Source organism: Mchenga conophoros, linkage group LG11 (assembly GCF_057382185.1).
Source record: "Mchenga conophoros isolate Kocher_MC1m ecotype Shallow Benthic linkage group LG11, M_conophoros_male_GT1.1, whole genome shotgun sequence".
Lineage (NCBI taxonomy): Eukaryota > Metazoa > Chordata > Actinopteri > Cichliformes > Cichlidae > Mchenga > Mchenga conophoros.
Genome location: NC_140536.1, coordinates 5,778,684 through 5,796,198, shown reverse-complemented (window position 1 = coordinate 5,796,198; position 17,515 = coordinate 5,778,684). Strand labels below are relative to the sequence as shown.

Below are 17,515 nucleotides of genomic sequence, written 5' to 3'. Positions count from 1 at the left end.
GTAAGCAAATAACCAGCTGAAAATGCAAAGGGAAATACAAAAAGAACTAAAAAGACATGGTGTTGCACCAAGCTGAACACCCCTGTGTTGTGTCAAGTTTCCTCAAATCAGGTGAACCAACACAAAGCCTACTACAGTCATTACAGTGTGTGGCTATTGATAAAGATGTTGACAAGGGCAGCTTCATTAAAACATTTAATTTATTAATAAAGTCAACTGACTTCTCTCAAATATAAATAAACCCATTCATTATTTTAATTACACCTTTCTGGCATACAGAAAATAAACATTTAATAGTACTTCTTCAAATCTTCTTTGCTCCTACCATTTTTTTAAATGTTAGTATTTATATGTGGACTATGTTACTTTTTGAGAAATGTTATTACAATTGATATCAAAAGTGCTGTAACCACATCTAAGAAAGTCATGAACCTATTGTTTACTTGCATTTCATGTACCATTACAGTAGAGGACACCTACCTACAATTCCCACACAAGTCAGCTATCTTGTTGACAGTGCTGCAGCCTCACTGTGTATGACACTCAATACTGTTGGTCCCTTTGAAAAAACAAGCATTGAATCAGAGAAGACCAGATTCTTGGTACAACTCAGAAGAGAATAGAATAGAATAGAGAATAGAAAAACAGTAAAGAGTAGCTGAAAAGCATGGACAGATATATTTTGTGGCTGGGCTTTTTCCATAAGGAGTGTCCCTTTCATGGCACAAAATTTGGGGGGAAGAGTATTTAAATCACATAAATATGATTTATGAAGATTAGTGTTAAATGTACTATTTTTCTGTTTAGTGTTAAACCTACAAAAGTTTTGGTTCCAAGAGTATATGGGGCTTGTGACATTTGAGGTGTTTTATTTATTGGGAATGAGAGTGGGAAATGTTTTCAGAACTAGTGCATAATAGTCCCAGGCAGATGGTGCAATGCTTTGAACATAGTCCAAAAATTCGACCCTGCCCTGTAACTCTTCACTGAGTCCTCACCTTGCATGTTTAAGTCCCTTTCTGTTCCTCTATAGTAATACTCATATTTTACTGAAACCAACCTTAACTGAGATGTTGCAGTTTTTTGTCACATTTCTACACAGAGATCAGTACAAAATTAAAACATATTTCCTCAGCAGAACAATTTTCATGTGGTTTCTTTCTTTTGGTTACTACCTTATTCACAAGCTACTCAGTGTGGAACTACCACACTGGGTAGCTCCACATTTGATATTGCAGAGAGCACGCCCAAACACGCAGATCGTCCCAAGCAGCCAGGAAATCAGATTTTTTCAGACATATCTTAAATTGAACATCATATTGACAACCAGGTTGGGTCATGGTTGGATGTCCAAATTGTGGGCTTAGTTTAGAAAACTTATGTCCAGAATTGGTCATGGAGCAACGGGCCCAATATAGAAATGATCCACGTATCTATCTGACACATCCCATGTTTAGTGGGAACGACCTTGATGACCTCTAATTTTCTGTTTCTGAATTCAGATAAAACTGAGATTATTGTATTAAACTTAGGCATAAAAGATCTCTTAGGAGTATGGCATCTAACCAGATGCTTACTTTGGTTGGCATTATAACCTCCAGTAACAATGAGGAATCTTGAAATTGTTTTTTTTCCTACAATGCGCATATTAAACAAATGCCTAGGAACACTTTCTTCCATTTTTGCAATATCTCTAAAATTAGAAACATCCTGTCTCAGGGATGCTGAAAAACTAGTTTATACATTTATTATTTCTAGGCTGGACTACTGTAATTCATTATTATGAGGCTGCCACAAAAATATCCTGAAAAGGCTTTGGTTCATCCAAAATGTAGCAGCAAGAATACTGACAGACTAGACAGACTGACAGACTAGAGAAAGCATATTTCTCCTATCCTGGCTTTTCTTCATTAGCTCCCTGTTAAATCCAGAATTAGTTTAAAATCCTTCTCCTTGCATACAAGGTCTTGAATAATCAGGACCCATCATATCTTATATTAATCTATTGAAAGTTGGTGCTACTAATTCCTAGAGGTGTTCCAACTCTTGGCTTTATAAAGTGAATTTCCTGATTTAAATCGATTTTAGTTTGAATAATGCTATATTGATTCATTAATTCTAAAAACTAGTGCTGTCAATAGATTTGAAAAAATAAAAAAATAATTAATCTCACAATTTTCTGTAATTAATCACAATTACTTGATCAAGAGCATGGTTGCAGTTACATTTTTTTTTAACTTTATATTTAAGCTTGTAACTGACATTTATGCAATATAAGGAAGTAAATGCAGAATAAACACAAAGAATGTATGCTTAAATTCAAAGAGAATTTGAATAGTTTTCTTTAATCTTTTAGCACAGGTTCTCTCCTGTGAAATACAACTTTAAAAAAAAAAAAAAAGTACACACAAATATATAATATATATTAGTGCTGTCAAACAGTTAAAATGTTTAATCAGATTCATCACAGGGTTACTGTGGATTAATTTTGATTAATCACGATTAAATATCATTCATTTTTATTCTATATTAATCACATTTCATTTTGCATGAGCAAACAGACTGGAGAAAAAAGGGAAAATATATGCACTTAACATGTTTATTGAACATCTTGAACATTCATGTTAACAAAAAACTCTGACAGAGAGAGTGGATAAATGTTTACACTCTTGGGGAGGCACTTCAATGTCCTTGAAACGAGGAACCAAAGATATACTCTGGCTGCAACATTTTGGATTAAATGTTTTTAAGACATCCTTATAATAGTGACATACAATAGTCCAGGCCAGAAGTAATAAACGCATGAACTAGGTTTTCCACTGGTTCTTATATAGCTCTTTTCTATTCTACTTGAGCGCTCAAAGTACTTTATACTTATCTCATTCACACAAGGACTCTTTTCCATGCTTAAGTGCTTTAACATTCAAACTCCAATAGACGTATCAGAGAGAAACTTCATGTTAGTATCTCGCCCATGATTTGACATACAGATTGTAAAGTCAAAAGACACGTCGTAGTCTCACTCCAAGCGCTTTATTCTTTACGCCATCATACACCACGTACACAAAACAACAACTCCTCGCGGGCAACAGTACTCTCGCGATATAACAGAAAATAACAAGTTAACAATCTCCCTCTTTCTTTTTTAAAATAAAAATATAAACACCTCTTTAAAACATTTGCATAAATATATATGTAAACAAAAAAATTGTCAACATTGTTGAACATTCAGAAAACATTTCAATGTACTTTACTTAAAGCATACTATCACTGCACAAAATAAACAATAGTGCATTTTAATGCAAAGAAAACTTAGTAAACAAAGGATCACAGTATCCAGAGTCCTTTGTCTAGTGCTTTTAGGAGGGTTAAAGGTGAAACTCCCTTTTTTGTCAGACAATCAGCAAGTTGGGATTTGGAATCTGACCAACAGTCTGATTTCCTTGGCTTGTATGAGCTCTTTTTGCTGCTCATTTCTAGCCTCTGTCTCTTCTCTGTAACCTGCTTAGTGGACTTGAGTGCATCAAACAAGGAATGATTGTCAGTCACACAGATCAACAGAAGAGCATTCAGACTAGTGTTATCAGTTGTAAGCTCAGAAAAAAGTGTTGCCTGGAAGACTGCACTGTCTATTCCATCTGACATGGCAAGAGTTTCTCCTGCCAGTGTACTTCTGACCCCACGCCTGATTTTTTTAGACTGTCAAAAGAGAGGACAAAACTTTCCTCCTTTACCCATAAGGGCAATTAATGCCCCTGCTTGAGTACCGCCATCAGGAAGGTTGCCAAATGATGCGACACTGAAAACAACCAATGCCAAATCCTCACTGTTACCCAAGTGCTGAAACTTAAGAGTCACTTTCTCTGCCTTAAGTTTACGGATAACTTTGTTCACATCATGAATGGACTGCACAGTTGCATCTTTAATATTAGATGCCAGGCTGTATATGTCAAACATAACATCTGGCCTCGTTTGTTTGGCAACCCACAAAATCTGTCCTATTTTTGACCTGAATTGCTCCCGTTCTGTTTCACTTAAGGAAGCATCCCCCTGTACAGCCCATGCTGCTTGTAACTGAACCGGTTGTAGGTTGTCAATGTAAAGTTGTTGATGCACCTCTATTACATCATTAACTGTACAAATGTCCATACCAACATAAGAAAAGCTGTCATATAGCCCGTCGGGCTATATGATAACCCAACGGGCGGGGCTGAGACAGATTTTGGTCGCCCGACCAGAGATATCGCTAGCTCCGGGACGTCGGGCTAGCGATTTTGCGAGCCCTGTAGCAAGAAATTAAAGTGTGCAGCAAAAACACTAAAAGGAAAAAGGGTTTGGTATTGTATAGCAACAAGTTACTAGAAGGCAGTATACACACACATCACAGCATGGCAGACAAATATTGGCTCAATAAATTAGGCCATACTTGAGACACAGCCAAAAACAAAGCTCCAACTCCCATGTAGCATGAGAAATGCTCCCCAGCCCAGGCTCAGCCTGAGCATCAAACATCTTCCCCCCCATTTCCCCAGCACTTCTGCAAAAACTATCATCTTACACCAGACTGGTGCCATTGCTGTAAACAATGCATTGTTGGAGGAAAATGTAGTATTCTTAACTCTCTCACTCAATCTCCCCTTTTCTCTCCCTTCTGTTTTGCAATGCTGGCCACCGTGGCTGAGCAGTTCAAATAGCAATAGCATTCACGTCCTGCATGCTAGACCATGACTTAACAAAAATGTAGTACAAAAAAGTATGTGGAGCACACTGCTAGTAATTCCTTACATTTCCATTATGCCTACTAGCCAATTTGTATTACTTGTAGAAAGTTGCTTGTTTTACCAAATATTACAATTCACTTTGTGGTCTGTCAGTATTGGATACTGTAGGGAAAGCAAAACTACAAAGTTGATAGAATTTAGAAAATACATGTGGGTTAGTATTTAAGAAAAATAGCCAAAAGGTGTTGGGTCACAACATCATGGCATAATGGCAAACCTTGGCATTGATTCTCCTAGTATCTGTAACTCTACTCTAGGGATCAAAAAGTATTATTTTAGAAAATAAGATAAGATAACCTTTATTAGTCCCACACGTGGGAAATTTGTTTTATGAGTTTACTCTTGCTTTACTAGATTGTGGGGCTTGCCACCGCTCTTGTGGGACAACCAATTAAAAAATATAAGATGAAACACAGTTTTTGTTTTTAAGGATATGAGGACATGAACCTTTTTCAGCTTCTGAAATGGAACAAGCCAGAAAAAGTTTCCTCTTCATCTTTGTATAACGGTGCATGTGTGTGCATGACCCATAACTATCGTAAAATGCTACGACCGGAAGTAGACACCTTTCGCACATGCGGGGTACCGATCGGGTTTCTGGTACGGATCGGGTAGTGACAGCGCTCAACACCAATGACTGTATAAAAGATGGACGACGCGACAGCTCCCAAAAATGAAGCCAAAACATCTCTATCGCCCCCTGGTGTCTGGCTGCAGTATAGGTCATAAACCCCGTCTCCTCCATGTTAGCGATGGGATTGGGGTCAGACTAAAATTAATTAATTCTCCTCAGAAATTTTTTTTCCAAAGATTCTTTCTTTTGTTTTCAATAGTTCTCATCACGCTGATTTATGTCCAAGGGGTCTCCTCTCACATAAGTTTGATTCTAATTCCTACCGCGGTGATGTTAAATTGGGGTGAAACGTCATCATAACAGCTTTGACTGGCAGCTGCAGTCACGGAGAAACTTGCGTATCTCTGTTCGGGAATAGCAGATAGAGCGTAGGCTCTGAGAGGAGGACCAGCATTTACATTACGAAAACATGACCGACTGTTTTAAACTGACAGCCTGAGGTGTTCTTCAGTAAACTGGACTACCCGACAGAAGGACCCGAGGCCCCGCTGCACTTTTTCGGTAAGTTAAACGTGTTTGTAAGCTAATCCGTAACTACCGTCCTTAGCAAGACCTCACTAGCTAAAATGAGCACTGAGGTTCGTTTAGCTAATCTGTGCAGGTGAATGAATTTACCCTGACTAAAGAAATCAAGAGAAACTTTTATTACAAGTATTATACTGTAAAAGCAACAGGCTGCACTCTGCTTCAGCTCCTGTGCAGAGCTGAATATTAAATATGTGCAAACAACAGTAGATTTTCAGTCTCTTGCCACATCTGTAAAGACAGTAACATTTTTTTAAAAGCTTGTACTTCAGTAACTCCTCATTAATCAGGAACTATGGATTAAAGTACTGTAGTGTACTGTAATACTGAAAAGAATGTAAGAGAAGAACTTCAGATCCTGAGTGTGTGAGGACAGAAGGATCAGCTTTATTTCAATTTTGAGGGATAAAATTTAGATTTGAGTTTGATGATTCTGTTCTCTTTGTGATTACAGGAGCTGCCCTCACATTCAGACCTCAGCACCACCCAGTGACAGCAGACAGATCATCCAACATGTTCACATGTTAACTGCAAAATTAACTGATGAAAACAGTACAAAGGTTAAAGTACCATACAGGGAGTGCAGAATTATTAGGCAAGTTGTATTTTTGAGGAATAATTTTATTATTGAACAACAACCATGTTCTCAATGAACCCAAAAAACTCATTAATATCAAAGCTGAATGTTTTTGGAAGTAGTTTTTAGTTTTAGCTATTTTAGGGGGATATCTGTGTGTGCAGGTGACTATTACTGTGCATAATTATTAGGCAACTTAAAAAAAACCAAATATATACCCATTTCAATTATTTATTTTTACCAGTGAAACCAATATAACATCTCCACATTCACAAATATACATTTCTGACATTCAAAAACAAAACAAAAATCAGCGACCAATATAGCCACCTTTCTTTGCAAGGACACTCAAAAGCCTGCCATCCATGGATTCTGTCAGTGTTTTGATCGGTTCACCATCAACATTGCGTGCAGCAGCAACCACAGCCTCCCAGACACTGTTCAGAGAGGTGTACTGTTTTCCCTCCTTGTAAATCTCACATTTGATGATGGACCACAGGTTCTCAATGGGGTCCAGATCAGGTGAACAAGGTGGCCATGTCATTAGTTTGTCTTCTTTTATACCCTTTCTTGCCAGCCACGCTGTGGAGTACTTGGACACGTGTGATGGAGCATTGTCCTGCATGAAAATCATGTTTTTTCTTGAAGGATGCAGACTTGTTCCTATACCACTGCTTGAAGAAGGTGTCTTCCAGAAACTGGCAGTAGGACTGGGAGTTGAGCTTGACTCCATCCCCAACCCGAAAAGGCCCCACAAGCTCATCTTTGATGATACCAGCCCAAACCAGTACTCCACCTCCACCTTGCTGGCGTCTGAGTCGGACTGGAGCTCTCTGCCCTTTACCAATCCAGCCACGGGCCCATCCATCTGGCCCATCAAGACTCACTCTCATTTCATCAGTCCATAAAACCTTAGAAAAACCAGTCTTGAGATATTTCTTGGCCCAGTCTTGACGTTTCAGCTTGTGTGTCTTGTTCAGTGGTGGTCGTCTTTCAGCCTTTCTTACCTTGCCCATGTCTCTGAGTATTGCACACCTTGTGCTTTTGGGCACTCCAGTGATGTTGCAGCTCTGAAATATGGCCAAACTGGTGGCAAGTGGCATCTTAGCAGCTGCACGCTTGACTTTTCTCAGTTCATGGGCAGTTATTTTGCGCCTTGGTTTTTCCACACGCTTCTTGCGACCCTGTTGACTATTTTGAATGAAACGCTTGATTGTTCGATGATCACGCTTCAGAAGCTTTGCAATTTTGAGACTGCTGCATCCCTCTGCAAGATATCTCACTATTTTTGACTTTTCTGAGCCTGTCAAGTCCTTCTTTTGACCCATTTTGCCAAAGGAAAGGACGTTGCCTAATAATTATGCACACCTGATATAGGGTGTTGATGTCATTAGACCACACCCCTTCTCATTACAGAGATGCACATCACCTAATATGCTTAATTGGTAGTAGGCTTTCGAGCCTATACAGCTTGGAGTAAGACAACATGCATGAAGAGGATGATGTGGACAAAATACTCATTTGCCTAATAATTCTGCACTCCCTTGTATGTGCTGTAGTGAAAACTGCAGCTGCAGTTGCAGAGTTATTCATACCAGAGTAACCAGAGAGGATCATATATTTTTAAATATATAACTTTCTACAGGACTGAATATAATATCTTTATGTAAAAGTCCGGAGCCTCTGGGGAGTATTTACAACATTACACAAACCAAAGGTCTCCATCACAGTGTTCATGAAATGCTGGGTTTATCCATCTCCCAGGGCAGGCCTACGGAGGAGTGCTGAAGATTTCCCTGTGAGGGAGCTGCTGGTGAAGATCATGAGTCCTGCTTGATCAATGCGATGAGCTTCAGTGTTCCTGGTGTTTCTTAAATGAAGCCTCTCTCAGTGGGTTAACAGAACTTCTGGCACAGGACAGCTGTCATGAAAAAAAGGGAAGAAGTTTCTCCAAACCTCTGGACCCAGGAAACCCAGCTTGGTCCTGATGGTCTCCCTCACTAGTTTCTCTCCAGGGTGAATGTAGCTGTTGATATGGACTCTATTATTAAATGAAATGAACAAATTAGACTACACTACTGAAACGTTCTGCTGATGTTTTTAAAGTTTCCATGTTACCAGGATGTAGACGGCTCTGAAGATTTAAACCGTTTTAGATCCATTACACTAACAGTCTTATGTTAATATCTCAAAGGACAGCATTACATTTTTGATATTAACAGTAACTCTGGGCCTCGGGAGAGTGTGCAGCTGAGCTTATCGCTGTCTAAAAATGGATTAATAAAAAAAACATAAGAAGTGCTGAATCCTTCAATAATACAGACTATTAGAGTAACAGGTGTGTAGCATCCTAACTAGCTAGCAACAAGCCTCCAACACAGTGCGTATGCTAGCGGCTAATCTAGCAAAAATTAATAACAGGGTGATTTTAGAACTATAAGATGAAAAGCTGTGTGTCTTTTTTTTTTTATATAACAGTGACATGGTTGTATTTACCTTAATTAAACGAGTCGTCAGTCGCGGTAAACCAGCAAAAAAACTCGAGCCGCCGGGCTACGTAAAAAGTGTAGGGGGGCGTGTTTGCGGTCACGTCCAGCGGGTGTGTGGGCGGGAGCGTTACACAGTCACTCCACCTCAAGTCACTACTGCGCAGACTCTGGCTCCAAATTTGCAAGATGGCAGCCTCCACAAGCGGGATATTTTGGCTTCATTTTTGCACTATGGGAGGAGGCGGTGTCGCGTCGTCCGTCTTTTATACAGTCATTGCTCAACACAGACAGCATCGTCAGAAGAAAAGTTGCTAAAATAAATAAAAAATTTTGTATTGTTCAATACATATGCGTACCGAACCGAAAGCACTGTATCGAAAGGTTCAATATCGATACGAGTATTGTTGCACCCCTAGTAAATGGTGGAGTGATCTAGAGCAGAGTCATGGACATTACTTTTAATTTCTATTTTTATTTGGTTCTGGGCAATCAACATTATCCAGAACCAACAGTTTCTCTATTACTATCAATAACTCGCCGGTCTCCGTTTCTTCTTCTGTGAAGTTTGGGTGTCATCCTCAACAGTACTCTATCTTTTAATTCACACATTAATAATGTCACTCGGTTTGCATATTTTGAATTGCGCAACATTAATTGTCTCCGTCCTTTTCTTACTCCACGTGCCACTGCCATTCTTGTTCACAGCCGTGTTACTTCTTGGATTGATTACTGCAATTCACTTCTTGTTGGTCTTACTCAAAAATCCATGCACAAGCTCCAACGTGTCCAGAACTCTGCTGCCCGTATTATCACCAGGACCCCTTCTAATTACCACATCACCGCTGTCCCACAGCTCATTGTCTCCCGGTCAAATATCGCATCAATTTTAAAATACTTTTGTATACATTTATGGCTATTCATCGTTTCTCTCCTCCATATCTCTCTGATTTGGTTCAGATCACCATTCCATCTCGGGGTCTTAGATCTTCTTCTTCTCTCGCACTCTCTCTTTCCCTTTTCCCTGTCTTGCCACCATGGAGAGCAGGGCTTTCAGCTGCTCTGCTCCTCGACTCTGGAATTCCCTACCTCCTGACATAAAAAGAGAGAAGGAAGTGATATTTCTTAAGTCTAGACTCAAAACTCACTTGTTCAAAATAGCTTATCCCACATAACCTCACCACTCTGCTATTTTAAATTTGTTTTATATTTTATGCTCTTATGATTGTGTAAACTGCTTGCTTTTATGCTTGTTTTTATTATTCTGCTGTATACAGTGTCTTTGTGTGTTCTGAAAGGCGCTTTCAAATAAAATGTATTATCATTATTATTATTATTATTATTATTACTACTACTACATAAGGCCATAAGCATGATGGTAAAGTGAAAACAGCATCCAGGGCAGAAACAACTGCATTATGCTGCTAATACAACCTCGGCTTATGCAAACAAAATGAACAGACAGCATGCTAATGCTAAGCTAGCCAAGAACTCAGAGAACCCAAAGATTTGTGACATTTGGCATGTTTGGTGTGTATGGTTAGTGTGCTGTGTAGTTGCTCTTTCTGTTTGTCAAACAATGAGGCCTACACCTACACCATCCTCCCTATTCTGGTATTTTAAAGAGTACTTAGCATAAATATTAAGCAACCTAACTAATAGGGTTCCAACTCCCAGCAACAACAAAAATAAATAAATAAAAAATAGGGAACCACCCCTCACGCTCCACCTCATGATGCTTAATCGACGTAATCAACCTTAATTTGATGCAGTGTGAAAAAAAATGCACAGAAATCAATTATTTTTCAAGAAATATTAAATAGATTCAACATCTTTCTTCAACAAAATTGCAGACTGCACAGATGGTACCTTCCCAAAGGAAAAAGTACTATAGCTTACTAGGGTATATATATTAGACTTAATAGTTACTATATACAGTAATTGACTTCTATTCATTTTACATCAAATTAAAACTTTGGGTGTCAGATAATTATTTATTAAAAGCTAGACATTTTAAATGAGAATAAGAAAGAAAAGTATGTCTTTGTGCCCCCTTTTCCCTGTTAATGCCCTATCGGCCCCCCTGGCTAAACTTTGCTAGATCCGCCCCTGCACAGTTACCAGCGTCAGCTACGTAGAAAAAGATCCTGGAGTAGAAAGTAATATTAAATACATTCTAACAATAGCTGATCAAGCTTAAACGTGCTGCTGTTGTTCAGCCGCTGGTTTCCTCTTTCTGGTGCAAAGTGGGCCAAAAGCAAACTAGAGACACTGACTCGCGACAGAAAAGCCGATCAGCTGATCGTTAACCAGTTTCATGATTGAAGTAGCAGCAGGAGAGTCAGTCGCTTGTTAAGCTTAACGCAGGAATGCTTTACAAACATTCAGAGATGGACTTACACACTTGCTTTACTTCTCTCGGGATAACTTTGTCGGAGATGAAATGCCGGGTTGCTAGCGAAGCTCCAAATGCTATCCAGACCACCGACAGGTCCCGCATGCCACAGCCGCTCTATCACGTGATGCATACTGCTCCGACGTGCTAACGTTCTGAGGTGAGTTACGGCGTGTTGCAAGTTTTGTGAGGTGCTTTCGTGATATTTAATGGATCGGATTACATTTTTTTTATTTTTCTCCGATATCCGATCCAGTAATTTAGGTCAGTATCGGACCAATACCGATACGTAATATCGGATCGGTCCATCTCTAGTACACATAAAATGGGTTTAAAGAAATTATGTACAGGTAGAACGCAGCAGCAAGCACAACAAAATTTTTGGGCCATTCGTGTCCAGCAAGTGGGGACAGTAGCAGATGCTGTTTCTTACATAAAAGGGTTTTAACAATCCCACCACTGAAGGTGACAGTGCTATCCACAGCACTACTGTGTTACTCCATTTGTACAATTAAACTTGAACGCATAAATGTTATTTTTTTTCAACTAGTCATTAGCACTGACAATTTATATTTATGGGAAAATCTCCTGGGAAGTTGTTACCTTGATAATCCTGTCAATAATAAGTTTAACATACAAAGTATGTTTTTGTTACCCTACTTGACTAAATCATTCGTGTGTGTGACTGAATATAAACTGTAGTGGTCAGAGTAATGCGGGTAACATTCCACCTGGATGGTAAATGCCAAATTAATAAGTTAACAGACTAATCAATTATCACTAATCTATCATGAAATCCTGAGAGAATCTGGTCATATATTTAGTTAATTATTTGTCTCAAATTACAGTTTTAGCCCTAAGATAAAGGAAGGAGGAAGGAAAATAAACTTGCATGTGCAATATGTACATCAGGAAGCAAAACATATCAAGTTCAATTAGCGACATGATGAAGCGAACAAGAAGTCCAGTAATTTGCTTGTTTTTGTGCCACAAGTTCAAGCTCACAAATGTATTGTGGCCAGCTGACTTGGTATCATGTTACTCGGGCAAACAATAAAGCTCACACTTGACGCTGTCGTTCGAGTGAGAGACTAAACTTGTGTCAAGCCAGCCTCCAATTCGAGACTTGCCGTCAAGCCAGCCTCCAGTTTGTTTTACGTTCCCTGTGTATTCAAAGTATTACGGGAATGGATGTGGAAACCGGATTTCAAAATAAAAGCCAACTTCGAGTGAATTAACAGGATATGTTAAGAACATAATAACATAATTTAGGCTTTTTTTTCTTTTTTTTTTTTAACAAACTCTAATGTTAGATCTATATGACACAGCCTTGTACCCCAATTGTGCCCTGTCACTATCAAGGCCATCTTATTTTGGATTTCAAAGTAAAAGCCCTGTGAATCTTCATTTTTGAACTACTCTTTCAATGACTTAATAATGCTCTTAAAAGCAAAAGTCGTATTTCCAAATACTATTTGAACTTTATATCAACACTTTCCAACCACAGTCTTTTTCACAGTGATACCATATCAATATCAAGTCAGTCTGATTTTGCCTTTCATAGTAATGTCCCTTTGAAATTGCCGATATTTGACTTAATCTTTTAACGATTCAAAATGATCTAAAATGCAAAATTCGTGTTTCCACAGGGTAATTCCACCTTAGATCAACAGTATACAGCCCCACAGTGATACCATATCAATATCAAGTCATTCTGATTATGCCTTCCAAAATAAAAGACTTTTTAAATTGTCCATAATTGACCTACCTTTCAGTGATTTCAAAATGCTCTAAAATGGAAATTTCCTGTTTCCACAAGTTAATTCCACTCCAGATCAACAGTATACAACCTCACGATGTTACCATATCAATATCAAGACATTCTGATTTTGCTTTAAAAAATAAAAGCATTTTCAAACTGCCCATATCTGACTTGATCCTGGAACAATTTCAAAATGCTCTAAAATGGAAAATTCCTGTTTCCACAGGGTAATTCCACTCCAGATCAACAGTATACAGCCCCACAGTGATAACATATCAATATCAAGTCATTCGCATTATGCCTTCCAAAGTAAAAGCCTTTTCAAATTGTCCACAATTGACCTACCTTTCAGTGATTTCAAAATGCTCTAAAATGGAAAATTCCTGTTTCCACAGGGTAATTCAACTCCAGATCAACAGTATACAACCCCACAGCAATTTTCACTTTTAGAGCATTTTGAAATCTTTAAAAGAGTAGGTCGTATCTTGGCAATTTGAAAAGTCTTTTATTTTGGAAGGCATAATCAGAATGACTTGATATTGATATGGTATCACTGTGGGGTTGTATACTGTTGATCTGGAGTGGAATTACCCTGTGGAAACAGGAATTTTCCATTTTAGAGCATTTTGAAATCACTGAAAGGTAGGTCAATTGTGGACAATTTGAAAAGGCTTTTACTTTGGAAGGCATAATCAGAATGACTTGATATTGATATGTTATCACTGTGGGGCTGTATACTGTTGATCTAAAGTGGAATTACCCTGTGGAAACAGGAATTTTCCATTTTAGAGCATTTTGAAATTGTTCCAGGATCAAGTCAGAAATGGGCAGTTTGAAAATGCTTTTATTTTTGAAAGCAAAATCAGAATGACTTGATATTGATATGGTAACATCGTGAGGTTGTATACTGTTGACCTAAAGTGAAATTATCCTGTGGAAACAGCAAAATTCTGTTTAAGAACATTTTGAAATCGTTAAAAAAGTAGGTCGTATATGCTCAATTTGAAAGGGCATTTATTTTGGAAGGCATAATCAGAATGACTTGATATTGATATGGTATCACTGTGGGGCTGTATACTGTTGATCTGGAGTGGAATTACCCTATGGAAACAGGAAATTTCCATTTTAGAGCATTTTGAAATCACTGAAAGGTAGGTCAATTGTGGACAATTTAAAAAGTCTTTTATTTTGGAAGGCATAATCAGAATGACTTGATATTGATATGGTATCACTGTGGGGCTGTATACTGTTGATCTGGAGTGGAATTACCCTATGGAAACAGGAAATTTCCATTTTAGAGCATTTTGAAATCACTGAAAGGTAGGTCAATTGTGGACAATTTAAAAAGTCTTTTATTTTGGAAGGCATAATCAGAATGACTTGATATTAATATGGTATCACTGTGGGGCTGTATACTGTTGATCTGGAGTGGACTTACCCTGTGGAAACAGGAATTTTCCATTTTAGAGCATTTTGAATCGTTAAAAGATTAAGTCAAATATCAGCAATTTCAAAGGGCCTTTACTATGAAAGGCAAAATCAGACTGACTTGATATTGATATGGTATCACTGTGAAAAAGACTGTGGTTGGAAAGTGTTGATATAAAGTTCAAATAGTATTTGGAAATACGACTTTTGCTTTTAAGAGCATTATTAAGTCATTGAAAGAGTAGTTCAAAAATGAAGATTCACAGGGCTTTTACTTTGAAATCCAAAATAAGATGGCCTTGATAGTGACAGGGCACAATTAGGGTACAAGGCTGTGTCATATAGATCTAACATTAGAGTTTGTAAAAAAAAAAAAAAGCCTAAATTATATGTTATTATGTTCTTAACATATCTGTTAATTCACTCGAAGTTGGCTTTTATTTTGAAATCCGGTTTCCACATCCATTCCCGTAATACTTTGAATACACAGGGAACGTAAAACAAACTGGAGGCTGGCTTGACTGCAAGTCTCGAATTGGAGGCTGGCTTGACACCAGTGAGACTAAGTGTGTAATGGTAAAGTTACAAGGCAACACACAGCCTCGTGAAGAGTAGAAGCGACCGATATATAAAAAGTGTAGCTTATTTTTAATATTAGCACTACCTGGTTTTCCTTACACTCTCCCAGCACAGCGTGATGGAGAGGATTTTCCAAAAGAATCACAAACACGCGTAGCAGCGGTATTCGAAGTTGTGCCTTTTGGCCTGAAATGGCATCAGTGCGGGCACACAGACTTACTCTCTGACGGGTAGAAGCGCTGCATGTCGATCTTATGCACCTCTTTGGCGTAGTACTCCTCCTCGCTCCGCTGCCGTTCGCAAGTCGCCGCCCGTTCGTTCGCTTTTTCTTGCAGTAAGTCCCGGGTGCTGTTATAGATAGAGACGATGTCCCGGGACACCTCCTCGGGTTCGGGGAAGTCCTCTGGGGGGGCTGCGAGTTTCAGCTTACTCAGGATCTGCCCTCGGATGGCTTCGATGCGTTTTTTCTTGAATTGATCCATGTCCAGCGTACTGCACGTAGACAGACTGAAAGCCACGGTGGCTATATCCAAAGTAAGGAAAAGGCACACGAGATACACGTTCATTTTCTCCACCAGCGTATTCAAATATCACAATAAATAATCAGGAAACAAAATCAAGAGCACTTTGCCTTTGAATATCGCCAAACAGATATATTCCTTTATCAACGATCAAAGTGGAGCATTTACGAGTAAGCTGGTACCGAAAAATTATTTGAATCTCGAACAGTTCGTTTTAACCAATTTTAGCAGTGTACCGGAAAATCCATTCAACTGCCTCAGTCCAAAAAGGAATCCGTTACTGTGGGACAGCGAGGGTCTGCTCCCGGCTTGTTTAATCGTTTAAGGGGGTGAGGAGTAAATCTGGTACTGAATGTGTCCAGATCGCCAACCAAACGGATCTGCAATAGCCCACACGGATTTAAAAAAAAAAAAAAAAAAAAAAAGAGACGAAGGGGAGCCTAAAACTGAAGCGCTATCTTCAGCGAGCCTGAGTATCCGAACGCTCTTCTCATCGCTCTCCTGGAATCCAAACAGTCACTCTGTCACACTTCAGCGCTTTGATGGTCCAGACAGATAAATGGGTTTACACTAGCATCAAAACTCGAACGTGCTCTTAGCAGCGCCACAAACTTAAGCTGCCGCCTCGAAGTCGAATCAAAAATAGCTCCAGTCTTGTTCTCACAACGCTAAAGTCTTCCTGCAAAAGCAGAGCACTTCAAAAAAGAGAGAAAGAAAACAATAAACCAACAGCAAAAAAAACTCGGAGGTTGTTCTTGGTACGACTGCAGAGCGTCTCCCTTCAGCTCATCCAGCTGGAGGAAGGATCGTTTCTTATTTACAAATGCTAAATTGTTAGTAGTGGCTGTTTACTGGACCATTTTAAGGGACTGGTCGTACAGCGTGCTACCCCTTCTACCAGCTTTGAACCACAGTTATCGTCCTCACTTTTCAGAGCAGGATATGCTTTCAATTCCAGGTCAACAGACGATTTGTAGTAAACAGGAGTGTTCGTTTTGCACAGTGGGACAGCGCGGCAACAGTACTCTAATACGCTGGCTCATCACAGGTCATGAATGCGGGGTCTTATACCCGGGGTTCTGTCCTTTCTAATATGGCCTGGGCATGTGTACATGGGTCCACGATCTGTTACAATAGACAAATTGATTTTTTTTTAATTATTATTTTTAACCAGAATTTGACTCTTAAACTTTAGATATTGAAACCATACATTTTCAAAAACACATATTATCTTAATAAAATTGCATAATGAGATTAGTGGTTTTTATTTCCAAAATCAAAAGCAGAAATGGGGTTGCCAAATGACAGGAAAAAAATAAGAGCTGCATAACTTAAGAAAAACATCATGGAAAATTGATTGGTTCTTATATAGTAATTTTCTATTCTACCTGAGCACTCAAACCCTTTGTACAGCATTCACCCATCTGTGCAAGATTTTTTTTCTTCTATGCTTATTGTTATTAATATTTCTATTTGACTTTCTATTTAAATGTTATAAGGTATAATACTCCCACACTCCAATGGATGCATTGGTAAGCAACGTGGGGTTAGTATATTTAACATGCAAACTAGAGCAGCCAGGGATTGAAACAAAATGACCTGTGTAAGGACAAGAAAGACACTGTGGACAAAACAGGAGCCATAAGCCCAGGCCTAAGTCTCCGTGATATGTTGGAGATTAAAACAGACCTCACCCCCATGCAACTTTGTACCACGCTGAGGGGACACTACAAGGAGGATAGCTCTACTGACCTCTATCATCGGCTGCTAAATATCACTCAAGGAAGTAATGAGTCCCCACAGAACTTTCTATTTAGGGCAACAGAG

At 38.9% G+C, this 17,515-nt stretch overlaps 1 protein-coding gene across 1 annotated transcript in view; it reads right to left on the bottom strand.

Moving 5' to 3' along the window:
- The window catches only part of tgfb2 (transforming growth factor, beta 2), a 40,084-nt gene extending 23,468 nt beyond the window's left edge, over window positions 1-16,616 (bottom strand). The window contains exon 1 of the mRNA XM_085290580.1: window positions 15,388-16,616. Coding sequence (XP_085146706.1) covers window positions 15,388-15,733 — 346 coding nt within the window. The 5' untranslated portion in view covers window positions 15,734-16,616. The remainder of the gene's footprint in view (window positions 1-15,387) is intronic.
- Between the last annotated feature and the right edge of the window lie 899 nt (window positions 16,617-17,515).